This window comes from Elephantulus edwardii, unplaced genomic scaffold (genome assembly GCF_000299155.1).
Source record: "Elephantulus edwardii isolate Elephantulus edwardi_28Jun2011 unplaced genomic scaffold, EleEdw1.0 scaffold00098, whole genome shotgun sequence".
NCBI classification, from domain to species: domain Eukaryota; kingdom Metazoa; phylum Chordata; class Mammalia; order Macroscelidea; family Macroscelididae; genus Elephantulus; species Elephantulus edwardii.
Genome location: NW_006399848.1, coordinates 6,938,195 through 6,951,548, shown reverse-complemented (window position 1 = coordinate 6,951,548; position 13,354 = coordinate 6,938,195). Strand labels below are relative to the sequence as shown.

Here is a 13,354-nt window from a genome sequence, read left to right as displayed (position 1 = left end):
GTGTCAGAGGCAGTGCGATTGGCACAGGATAGAGCAGGGTTTAGGGCTGTTGTACATAGGGTCGCTGTGAGTCGCAAATGACTCAATGGCACATAACAACAACAACAAAGTATACTAGGGATATAGAGGAGATGGATTTTACAACTGATCAGAGAAAGAATAGCATTTAATAAAAAAAAATTAAGTCAGGGAATACATTATGTTAAGAATAGCTAAGCATTTAGGTTTTATTGGCATGACAAGAGTCCAGAATAAGAGCTGCATAGTAAAGTGGACTGGACGAGGGACTGTATTGCAATTAGAGAATTTTTTTTTCCCCATAGAGAAAAGTGAACTGGGGGTGGGGTGGGGACAGGGAGGAAAATGTGGAACAATGAATGAATGGAAATCCAAGTTCTCTATAAACTTTCGTTAAAATCTCAATTTAAAAAGAAAAAGAAAAAATAATAGCTAAGAACATAAGCCAAAACATCTTCTAAATATATGATAAGATATGAGCAGCACATTCAGGGCATTTAAAAAACCATGGGGTATGTGAAGAAAATCAAAAGCTTCAGAGCACACCACATCCTGTTTTTCATCTTAAATACACAATATCTAAAAAGAAATTCCCCTTCTTTTTCCAACTATCCACTTAGTTCCAAATACAATTAATTCTTCACCATTGCCTTTCGTGTCTTTGACTTTAACCAAGTAGTCAACTCATTGTGTCTGCTGCTTATTATGTACTCTTCAGGGTTCTTTGCTTTTACTTATTCCTATTCTGTCTCTATCTGAAATACTTTATAGAGAACTCTTGTGGCATACTCCTTAGAGAGTCGCCCAACTAGCTGAAAGGCCCTATTTTCATATTCTCACCTATCCACATGGCACAGTCAGTCAGTGGCCAAGGAAGTAATTTTGAACAGTAAATCCTTATCACCACAGAGAGTTAAAATATTATTCCTCCAAATGTTATTGTGTTCCCTGTCTATCCTCAATTATCTTTTAATCTCTTGATTCTGATTCAACTGTGATAACTTTGACTTTTATTTCTTTGATGATACTTTTCCTCTTTTTTAGTACCTTCCTGTTTAATACCTTATTCAGATCTTTCTACCAAAAAGCTTTTTAATCCTATCTTACCCTGAAGTCATGCCTTCCCTTCTAAATTTTTTAAAAGCATTTAATTTAGGTGCTGTTTTGATATGACAGTTATATATGACCTTATGTTTTTCACTGTTGTTCTCTTAGTTACATTTTATAGCATTATTTAACAAATCACATGTTTATGTAAACCCCTTTGACTAGATTATCATTATTAGAAACCATGTGCTTACATATCTATCTTCCATATTTTCTAATACAACAAATATACCAATAAAATCTCACTGCCATCAAGTCATTCTTACTTATAGTTACTCTCCACCAGGTTTCTGAGGCTATAAATCTTTCCTGAAGGAAACTACCCATTTTTCTCCTTCAGAGAGACTAGTGGAGTCAAACCACTGACTATTCAGTTAACTGCACAACTTGTAAAATGCACTTCCTAGACTGCAGCTGTGGATTCAGATGTGATAGAAATGTTGAGGATAGCACAGGATAGGACAGGGTTTTAATCGGCAGTTCACAGGGTCACTATGAGTACTGTACTCAGAAACCCCTAACAACTGAGCTTCTTAATACATTCTTAATATATTTCTATTTGACCTTAAGTTTTATTTAAAATTGTGTTTGTAATAGTATTAATTTTAAAAACTGAAAAAAGTAAAAAAAATTATGTCTTCCTTACTAATTATTTGTGTGCATTATGTTGTAGGAGGTGTTTGTGTACTATCTGCTTTAGCTTATATTTGAGGTTATATTTTTTCTCCTAGTTCATCAGAAATAGAAACAGTTGATCTGAACCAGAATTCTTCAGAAGAATAATCTAAGCACTAAAAACTTTTATATCAAGAAGAAAAAAACCAAAAAACTTTTATATCAATGTCTTAATTCTTTGCCTCCTATCATTGAAATCTCTTTTCCATGCTTGGGAAATATCTTAAAATTTTAATTTTTCAAACATTTCTGATGACTTCTTTAGGTAAGTGTTACTTTTTTTTATAGGTATGGAAAAGTTGATGCCACACGTATATTGTTGGAAAAAGGAAAGTGCAATCCAAACCTTTTAAATGGACAGCTTAGTTCTCCTCTTCATTTTGCTGCTGGAGGAGGACATGCTGAAATAGTACAGATTCTTCTAAACCATCCAGAAGTTGATAGAGTAAGTTGTTTTCCAGATTTTATTTTCTTTTGTTTTCATATTCAAGCAATGAATAGCAAGTGATGACACTAAAACATTCAATTATATATTTGAAGTCTGCTTTAAAATATAAACAACTCTCATTTTTTATATTCGATAACTGATTTACAGATAAAACTGTGCTTTTGTATGTACAATTTAGTAGATACTAATTTTACACTGTATTTCCTGAAAATATATCTTTTAAAGGGGTAAAAGATTTTCTACCTAATTTTCTAGTATTTATACAGGTAAGTACTTTATGAAAGGGAAAATTGTAACATTAACAAAATCTTTGTTGTGTATGTAGTAAAAAAATCCCAATAATTAATTGCATCAGTTATTTGACATTTTTCTCTTTAGATATTTATGTAAATATAATTTGTATGATTAACATGATGCAAGCTTATATTTTATTAAACTGATTAAATATTATTAATTTTAATGAAAATTTACAGAGACTGGATTTCCATTCATTCATTGTTGCACTTTTCTCCCTGCCCACCCATCCCAACCCCAGTGCACTCTTCTCTTTGAAAAGTAAAAGAAAAATTCTTTCATTGTTTTACAATCCCGCACTCCAGGTCCACTCCACTATCAACCTTTGTTCTGCACTCCTGTCATGACAATAATACCTAATCACATATTCCTTTTAAACCGTTTTCTCCCTCATCTGTTTCAATGCAGTGTATATTATTTATCCCATCTTTCTCAGTCTCTGCGCAACCCCGATTATCAGTCCCATTTTACCACAGTGGCACTGTGCAGTATTTGTCCTTTTATGACTGAGATATTTCACTCAGCATAACGTCCTCGAGGGTCACCCATTTTGAATAATATTGCATGAGTTCCTTGTGTTTCAATGCAGCATAGTATTCCATTGTGTGACTATACCACAGCTTTTCTCTCCATTTGTTTGTTGATGAGCACTTAGGTTGTTTCCAACTCCTTGCTATTGTGAACAAAGACGAGATTAATATGGGTGTGCATATATCTGCTTGGGTAGTAGTTATGGTCTCTTTGGGGTATATTCCCAGTAGTGGAATTGCTGGGTCAAATGGTATCTCTGTTTGCAACTTTTTGGGAATGCACCACACCACCTTCCACAGTGGTTGCACCATTTTACACTTCCACCAACAGTGAATAAGGGTTTGAGTTCTCCACAACCTAGCCAGCATTTATTACTTGCTGTTCTGTTAAATTTTGCTGTTCTTTCTGGGGTGAGATGATATAGTTGTTTTGATTTGCATCTCTCTTAGAGCTAGGGATTTTGAACATTTCTTCATGTGCTTGTTGGCCATCTGAATGTCTTCTTTGGTGAAGTATGTGTTCATATTCTCTGTCCATTTATCAATTGCATTGTTTATCTTGTTGTGGTGCTCAGGTATTTTATAAATTCTAGATATAAGTTCCTTATCTAACATGTCATTACGTTTTCCCCGGTCTGTGGCTTCCCTTTTTACCCTGTTGGAAAAGTTTTTGGATGTGCATAAGAATTTGATTCTTAGAAGGTCCCATTCATCTATTTTATCTTCTGGTTGTAGAGACATTTTCTCTTGCAATACTGTGTAATGCTTTCTATTTTTCTTTTTACTTCTTCTTATTTCTAGCACATAACAGACCAACAAGGAAGATCCCCATTAAATATCTGTGAAGAAAACAAGCAAAATAACTGGGAAGAAACTGCAAAATTATTGAAGGAAGCCATTAATAAACCAGTAAGAATTATCTTTCTAAACTGTTAGAGCCAAGTGTAGTGTTGATGTTAATAAGTTAATTGATACTCTGGGGCGAAAGTGGGAGGATAACTACTAACTCTTCTTACAGCTTTTTAGGAACTTTATTGTGGACTTCATGGTATTATATTCATCAAACCTGACACTAGGACATTTTTTTTATCCTGTTGCTGTTGTGTGCCATGCATCAGTATCAATCCATAACGTGAAAGCAGTTAATTACATGAGAAGAGATGGTTTATCCTTTTCCAACACAGCAGCTGGTGGATTCAAATGATGTGCCTTTGAGATTGCAGTTCAGCTTCTTACCACTGGGCCCCAAGAACTCCCCCCCCCTTTTTTTTTATAGCAAAATAAAACTTTCAGAGCACTTTATCTAATTGCATTATAATCTTTAGAATCATAACCAAGTTATATATTACCCAATTCCATGTGAAATAGCTCTCTAGATATTTTCTTCTACGTAGGCCTTCTAAGAAACATATTTGTAAATAATAGCTTTGCACATCAATTTAAAATTAATTAATTTCTGCAGGGTATCCATTGTCTTCCTAAGGAAAGTACAAGGGGTAAAAGGTGTTTTCTTAGCTCTTTTATTCTGACCATTCAACATGTCATTTTCTTCTAATTACTCCAAAAGAAATAAATAAATCTAATGGCAAACCCAGTGCAAATGGTAAAAGACCCTAGATTCCAATGTATTCTCTATAGATCCTTTTATTAAACCTTAGATACTACAAAAGCAACCATCTGGATCATAGAAACCATCAGCATGAGCCCTGCTGATTCAGTCATGGATTTCATTATTATATGATTGAGAATAATGCAGCTGTCATAAGATGATGACTAGAGGCAGAGACAGTCCTTCGCTGTTGCACAGATGGGGCTCCTGTATCAGAGGAAGGACTTTGGTTTATATGTGTATACTACCGTAAGTTAAACAAATCTTACAGAAAGAAAAAAAACAAAAAACATCTCACAGGTTTGGTTCTTGGGCAGTGACCATCATGTGATGATGGTCAGATTATCACTTACGACTATGCCACTTATATTGTAGCTACAGAGTAGACACAAAACAATACCAAGAAGACCCCAACTTTTAATTTTTATTAGATAACATGTAGCTGGTTTTAATTAAGGTCACACTCAACCAAACTCTCTAGTGTTCTGAGGGGAGCCTGAGGGCACACTATTCTTCCCTTTTTGTGCCTTGGATTTACCTAAGCAGACCCCATGGCTGATTCAGTAGTCAAGAAGCATAGAGGTGAAGCTCTGGTGACATGATCCATAGGGAATTATACTATTAACCATGCCTCTCTTGCAGTTTGTATCTACCCTCCACCCCGAGGGGAAAAATATGGGCAATCTCTTCTCCTACAATTTATAGTCTCAGAAACCCAGTGGGGCACAGGTTTAAGTTGATTCCAACTTGATGGTAATGAGTTTAATGAGAAACAGAGGGGAAGTAACTAATAAGTATATATTGAATATTTCTGGGCATTTAACACTATGATACGCTGAAATGGATAATTGTCTTTTTTTCTGCCTGTACGTAATATTATGCATGTATGCCTTTGTATGTACTGGATCTTGAACACAAAATTAAAAGTAAGGAAATACATAAATTGAACACACATTGCATTATTGCAGTATAATTTCTAATTGTATAGTTAAATTGTTTTCCATGGAGTTGGAACCGACCCATAGCTGATCCTCTAGCAGGTTTTTTGAAGCAGTAAACCACACAGGAAAAAATTGCCCATCTTTCTTTTGCAGAGTGGCTGGTGAATTCAAACCTCATACCTTTGTTTTAGCAGCACAATTCCTTAACGCTAAGCCATTAGAGCTCCCCAAAAGAAAAAAATAGAAACTATCAGTAGCTTCATCTTAATTGGATTCATAATCAGTAAATATATTTGGTACCTGCAGTTAGGAAATCAGGAGACATTTGGAACTGGGAATTCAAGCCTCAAGTTACAATGCTGAGCGATGCTATGGGCAAAATGATAATGATCTAGGAAGCATCAAAAGAAGATAGAAGGAATACATAGCATCACTGTACCAAAAAGAGTTGGCCAACACTGCAATACTTCAGGAAGATAAAGAGTGAATGGAAATGAAAGAAGAAATTCCAGCTGTGCAGAAGGCAATGGCAAAAAATAAGGCCCCAGAAATTGATGAGATACCAGTGGACATGTTTCAACTAACAGAGGCAGCCCTGGACATGCTCGCCAGTCTGTGCCAAGAAATTTGAGGACAGCTGCCTGACCTGCTGCCTGGAACAGATCTGTATTTGTTCTATTCCCAAAAAAGTGATCCAACAGAATGTGGACATCATCAGTATCTTTAATGTCACATCAAAACAAAATATTGCTGAAGATCATTAATAAATAGCTAGAATGGTACATTGAAAGATTACTGCCAGAAATTCAAGCAGGGTTTAGAAGAGTCCATGGCACCAGGGATATCATTGCTTATGTCGGGATGATGGCTGGAAGCACAGAATACCACAGCAGTCTGTATTTGACTATGTGGATCATAACAAATTATGGCTAACATTAAGAATGGGAATCCCAGAACTCTTAAATTATGTTCATGTGAAACCTATACCTAAACCGAGAGGCCATTACGCTTACAGAGAAAGTGAACACTACATGATTTAAAATTAAGAAAGGTATCTTTTAGACCTTCATACCTATTTAATTTTTATTGTGAGCAAATCATTGCTGACCTCTGTGAAGAAAAATGTGGCAACAGGACCAGAGGAAGACTCATCAACAACCTACATTATGCTGATGACACAGTCTTGCTTGCTGAAAGTCAGGAAGACTTGAAGCATTTGCCTCAGAAGATCAGACAATACAACCTTTAATATGAATTGCATCTCAGCATCAAGAAGACAAAGATTGTCATCACTGGACTGATTGGCAACATCATGATAGATGAAAAAAAAGATTGAATTGTCAAGAATTTCATCTTACTTGGATCCACAATCAAAATTCTTGGTACCAGCAGTGTCTTAAGTAGGAGAAAACCAGATAGAGGGGCACAGGGCCGTGAACGTCTCTCTGAAAAAGCCAGAGATTGTAAGACTAGCACAGCACCTCACTGCCCCAGAGTAGAAAGCAGATAAAGAAAGAGCCCATATTCCAGCCTTATGGTGCCTCTAGAACCACAACAACAGCAAGGGGTTCATTCCTTTGTTGCCAAGTGACAGTTGTGGTACTGAGAATTAGTGTTATTAGGGAAATAAGTAGGGGAGGCAAAGATTATCTCACAATACAAGTCCAAGCTTTAGCCCAGCAGTTCCAAGGTATAATTCTTCAGTCCAGGCTATGGTTTCAGTTCAGCAGTCAAATCCAAATAATCCAGCAAGGTTTGCTCCAGAGCACTTATAAGTCCAATTTTCCTTCAAACATCCAGCAAGAACAACCAAACCTTTAACTGTGGCCAGCACAAATGCAAGACGCCTCAGATCACAGTTTCTCCACAGCAGTGCTACCATCAGTCTCTCCAACACCAAGGTCTCATCCTGGGCTTGCTGCCACAAGCCATGCTTGCCTCAAATCTTGCTGACCAGTGTGAAAAGCACACTTTCTCTAATCCTAATCTCACAGCTGCTACTAATTTGCAAAACCATGCTGATTTGCAAGACCACGTGTCTTCATTTAAGGTAGCTGGAGACCAGAGCCAGCTAACTAATGGCTAAAAAAAGCCATCTTTTAGGCTAACATCCTAAGCAGTCAGATGTATTGCATTGGGAAAGTCTCCAGTCAAAGACCTTTCCAAAATACTGAGTTTGAAGACTAAGGAGTGCCTTATTCAGGCCATGATCTTTTCATTCACTTGCAATGAGTCTGAGAGCTAGACAGTGAATAAGGATGACAGAAGAATAATTGATACATTGGGCATGTTGCTAGGAGAGCATAGTCCTTGGGGAGGGGGGCATCATGCTTGGTCTAGGGAGGGTCAGCGAAAGAGAGGAAGACCTTCAGCCTGAAAATTGACATAGTGACTACAACAATGGGCTCAAGTATATTAGAGAGTATGCGAATGGTACAGGATAGGACAATGTTAGGGCCTGTTGTTCATAGGGTGCTATGCATTGTACTCGATGGCCTCTAACAACAGGCTCATGGCACTTGACTAACAGAGGATTCATTAAACAAAACTGTGTAACCTATGTGATAATTTGCATTGAAATAAAAGCGTCAAGGAAGTTTGAAAATTTATATTTTAAAAAATAAGCAACTTGGTTCCCAAAACTAACTTGTTCATGAAAGATCAGAAGAACAGATCTTTTTAAAAATCTAATGAGAATAATTTTTTTTAAATATTGCCAGCAGATTTCTCACTTAAAGCTGTTTGTATGTTATGTTGTGTTAGAAATCTATACTAAAACATAATGATGAAGTTTGAAGTTAAATATCTGTCAAATTAGGATGAATAGCTATGAAGTTCACATACTCTGTCATTGTCCTAGTATGAAAAAGTTCGGATATACAGAATGGATGGATCATATCGTTCTGTGGAGCTGAAGCACGGAAATAATACAACTGTGCAGCAAATTATGGAAGGAATGCGTCTTTCTCAAGAAGCTCAACAGTTTTTCACTATTTGGATCTGTTCAGAAAACCTCAGTAAGAAAGATTTTTTTCTGTTGTGTAGTGATATTTATGGGAGAGCCACAACTTGACAAGACTGCTTTGTTTTTCCAGGGCACACAGTTAGTTTGCCTTTGACAGGGTACAATCTTAAAAATTTTCTTTTGCTTATTTTAGTTGTCGATATTTTCATTTCCATTTTCTGATAGGTTTCCTCCTTTTACAGGTTGAAGCTTTCACAGGTTTTATGGTATAGATCTTATTATGTCTATTTTCAGAGCGTAGTGTTATACATTTCAGTATAACATCAAATTACTTATTGGCTTTGAACATTTAAAATAATACAATGTTCTTTTTGATATAAAATACTAATTTTCAAAATGCTTTTAGTGGCATTTTCTGTAGGGAGTTTTGCTGCTAACTTAAAGGCTACTTTTCTCTGCTGGTTCAAATTGAGTTGCTCTACTGGATAAAGATGGACAGTCCTCCTATGTGATTTACAGCCATGGAAACTGGCTAAAGGATCAGCTGTAATTTGACTCCAACTCACTGGTAATGAATGTGACTTTAAACCAGTTAGACTCAGAGTTCCCATGCTCCTCAAACAAACCAGTCTCAGGAAGTATTTTATTTGGAAATGTTTTGTGCTTCTGAATAGCAGCAAACATGAAAAATACATTAAAAAGCATATTAAAAATTTATTTTTGTAATGCTGTTTAATCCATTCTGTGTCTTTTTTGTTATTATATTTCTATTTTGAGTACAGGATATGGTGAGAAATGTACATGATCAGGCAGGTTTTCATTCTTTTTTACTGGTCTTGATGAATCATAGTCAACAGCATCTGATCACAACATTAGAAATATTAGTAGTCCCGCTATCCTTAAAACAAAAAGCAATAATAAGAAAATTAAATGAGAAAAACCATATTGTATCTACTACTGGCAAATTGTCCAGAAGCAAATGTTTGAAAAATTGATAAAAAGACTTTTTTTCCCATGAAATTGACATCTTAAAGAAAAAACCAGCAATTATTGACTGGAATATGTTGCGTGGTAGTGAACAAAGAACCTTAGTCAAAGAATGGTTAAACATTCCATTGCTCACTAAAGGGCCAGAAGATCCAAACCACCAGTGCTGCCATAGGAAAAACTCGTACTCATTGCCACTGAGTCAAAACCAAGTTGTAACTCACTCTCCAGTGGGTTTTTGAAATTCTATAAATGACATAGGAGGAAATTGCCCGTATTTTTCCTCAGAGCTGCTGGTGAGTTGAACTACTTAAGAGGCACTGCCTTAAGGTCACCAGCTTATCACCCTACAGGCAATATCACCATTACATAGGAGAAAAGACTTGTCTTTCTGTTTCACTAAAGATTACTGTTTGCAAAACCCTAAGGGCAGTTCTGCTGTGTCCTATAGAATTGCCCTGAGCAGAAGGAAGTTGACTTGATGTTGCAAAACAAATGTCCTTTTTCATTATACTAGCTTTTTCGCAAACTTTTTTTCTTTAAAATCAACCTAGTTTTGCTGTTCTTTGTCCAAGTAAATGTATCAAAGACAGTATGTTAGCTTTATGAAGACAGAATATTGTTAATGTATTAAAGATCTAAGGTGATTATGATTGGTTTGTCTTACTAATTGTATTTTTTTCAAAGCACCAAATTCTACTGATTGTGTTATGACTTGAATAGAATTTAGGATTTTATTATGCTTAACAATTTTTATTTAATAATTATTCTTATAATTGTGATATTCTTAAAAACAAAAGCCGTTAACCTCAGGTACACTGACATTTTAATTGCTGTTGGATTGGAACCAACTCACAGTTGATGCTCCGTTGTGTTTCCGAGGCTGTAGATGCCACAGAATATTTCCCATTTTTCTCCTGAGGAGCTTCTGGTGGATTTAAACCACCAGAGAGGCACAGCCTTTAAATTACTAGTGCACCACCACCAGTGCCCTCTTTTACCTCAGGTTGGTTAATGATTAAAAGCAATGGTGATTTACATTCAGTGATGATTTCATATATGTCTATTTAGTTCCTAAGTAAACTCTTAAAAAGAATTTAATACTGAGTTTTTAGGTATTGCTATGATTGATTTATTTTTACATTGTCATTTTATAAAAGGAAAGGTGTTTTTCAGGCCTTCAGCTCAAGCCTTATCATAAACCCTTACAACATGTTCGTGACTGGCCAGAAATCCTTGCTGAGTTAACTAATTTGGATCCCCAGAGAGAAACACCTCAACTTTTCCTAAGAAGAGATGTGAGACTTCCTTTAGAAGTTGAAAAAAAGGTTAGCTTGAATTTCTTATTTATAGATGTTTGAATGCAACATCATCTATTCATTTTTATTATAAGTCCTAGAGAAATAAAAGAAACTAACATTTATTGTGTTCTTCCTGTGCTAAGGGGTGTTAGTTGTTTTCCTATTCAGTCTTCACCCTCTTGTAGTGATAATTTGAAAAGTCCGTGGTTAGTTTCTCATGACCACCGACATTATAATAAGAATACAAAAAGAAATAGAACAACTATCCTAAAGAAAATCAGCAGGCAAATGGGAGACAAACTATACAGGAAACAATTTATAATCGTTAGAAAAGTACTCTGCGTGTGTGTGTGTGTGTCTCGTGTCTGTGTGTGTGTCGTGTCTGTGTGTGTGTCTGTCAGATCATGAAGATGATGCAGGATAGGACAAGGTTCAGTTCTGCTTCATAAGGTTGAAATGAGTCATAAGCAATTAGATGGCACCTAATAACATGTATCATTGAAATATTTGCAAGTTAATGAAATGCACACTATCTATAGGATTAAATGTCTTAAGATGTACTTAATAAACAGTCAATTGAGTCATTTTTGAAGGAGGGAGAAGCATATTTATGAAGAGTTAAACAGGAGTAACATTCCTAGTAAAGAAAATTATATGAAAACTGGGTTTACAAAAGTTCTTAGCAGTCAGCAGGTACCTACTCTTTTCTTTTTTACGTTTTATTCATGTACATTTTCCCCCCACTTACTTCCTCCATCCACCAAACTCTTCGACCTTGTAATTTCCGCCCCTCCCCTTTATCAGCCTACCCTGCACCCTCCCCTTCTCTCTCATATCCATACACATGACTGGTTATCCATCTGTTTTTACAATAATGGCCTGTCCTAGTATTTTTTCCTATGTGCATGAGTTAGTTCACTCAGCTTAATGTTCTCTAGTCTCTCTCATATATACTATTTTTCAAAATTGTTGCTTCTTAGTGCTACATAGTATACCATCATATGAATGTCAGGTTGCTTGTTGATGGACATTTGGGTTGTTTCCATGTCCTTGCTACTGTGAATAATGCTGCTATGAACATCAATGTACAAATCTCCATTTGTAGCTCAGTTCTGTTTTCCTTGGGGTATATTCTTAGCAGTGGGATAGCTTGGTCATATGGAGTCTCTATGTTCAGCTTTTTGAGGACACACCATACTGCCTTCCAGAATGGTTGTACCATTTTATAGTCCTACCAATAGTGTATGAGAGTTCCAGTCTCACTATACCCTTTCTGACATTGTTGCTTGCTGTCTTGATAACTTTTCACTGCTGCTGGGGTGAAATGGTATCTCATTTTACTTTTTACTTACATCTCTTTTATTACCAGTGATTTTGAGCATTTCTGTATGTGTCCGTTGGCTATCCAAAAGTCTTCCTCTGTGAAAGGTCTTTCCATATCTTTTACTCATTTTGTAATTGGATTATCAGACTTTTTCTTTTGAAGGCTCTGTAGTATTCTGTAAATTTTGTTATGGGACTCTTGTATGCGATGTTGTCGCCAAATGTTTTTTCCCAGTCAATTGGTTTTCTTTTCACCCTATGGGGAAAAGATTTTGATGCACACAGGAACTTAATCTTTAGGAGATCTCATTCATCAGTGTTATTCTATCCTGGTTGTATTTACCAGCCTCTTTATACCAGAGGCTGGCCCTTCTAAGTTTCATCGCATTTTGTCTTTTATGAGCCTTATGGTTTTGGGCTTTATCCCTATGTCTCTGATTCCTCTTTAGTTGATTTTTATGTATAGTATGAAATGTGGATATTGTTTCAGCTTTCTGCAGGTGGAAGACGAATTTCACCAGCACTATATGTTAAAGAAGTTGCCATTTCCCCATTTGATAAGTTTTATTTTTCTGTTGAATATCAGTTGACTATAAATAGATGGGTTAATTTCCAAGTTCTGTTCCATTGGTCTAAGTTTCTGTCATTGTACCAGTACCATGCTGTGTTGGTTATTACAGCTGTGTAGTATATTTTGTTTTGAACTGCCATAAGTCCAGGCTGGGTTTAGAAGGGGTCGTGGTACTAGGGATATTGTAGCTGATGTTAGATGGACCTTGGCTGAAAGCAGGGAGTAACAGAGGAATGTATGTACATCTGTGCTTCATTGATTATGCAAAGGCGTTTGACTGTGTGAATCGTGAATCACAACAAATTGTAGCTGACTCTGAGAAGAATGGGAAGCCCAGAACACTTGCTCATGCTAATGCGAAACCTATACTTGAACCAAGAGGCAGTCATCAGAACAGAGCAAGGAAACAGTACTTGGTTCAAAATTGGGAAGGGCGTACGCCAGGGATGTGTCCTGTCTCTATACCTTTTCAACCTGTATGCAGAACAGATCATCCGGGAGGCTGGGCTCTATGAGGAGAAATGTGGCATCAGGATTGGTGGAAGATCTATCAACAATCTGCGTTATGCAGATGACACAACCCTG

At 36.3% G+C, this 13,354-nt stretch overlaps 1 protein-coding gene across 1 annotated transcript in view; it reads left to right on the top strand.

Annotated features, from left to right (window-relative positions):
• The window catches only part of KRIT1 (KRIT1, ankyrin repeat containing), a 50,161-nt gene that overhangs the window by 22,378 nt on the left and 14,429 nt on the right, over positions 1-13,354 (top strand). The window contains exons 8-11 of the mRNA XM_006891464.1: positions 2,089-2,245; positions 3,874-3,981; positions 8,483-8,639; positions 10,751-10,902. Coding sequence (XP_006891526.1) covers positions 2,089-2,245; positions 3,874-3,981; positions 8,483-8,639; positions 10,751-10,902 — 574 coding nt within the window. The remainder of the gene's footprint in view (positions 1-2,088; positions 2,246-3,873; positions 3,982-8,482; positions 8,640-10,750; positions 10,903-13,354) is intronic.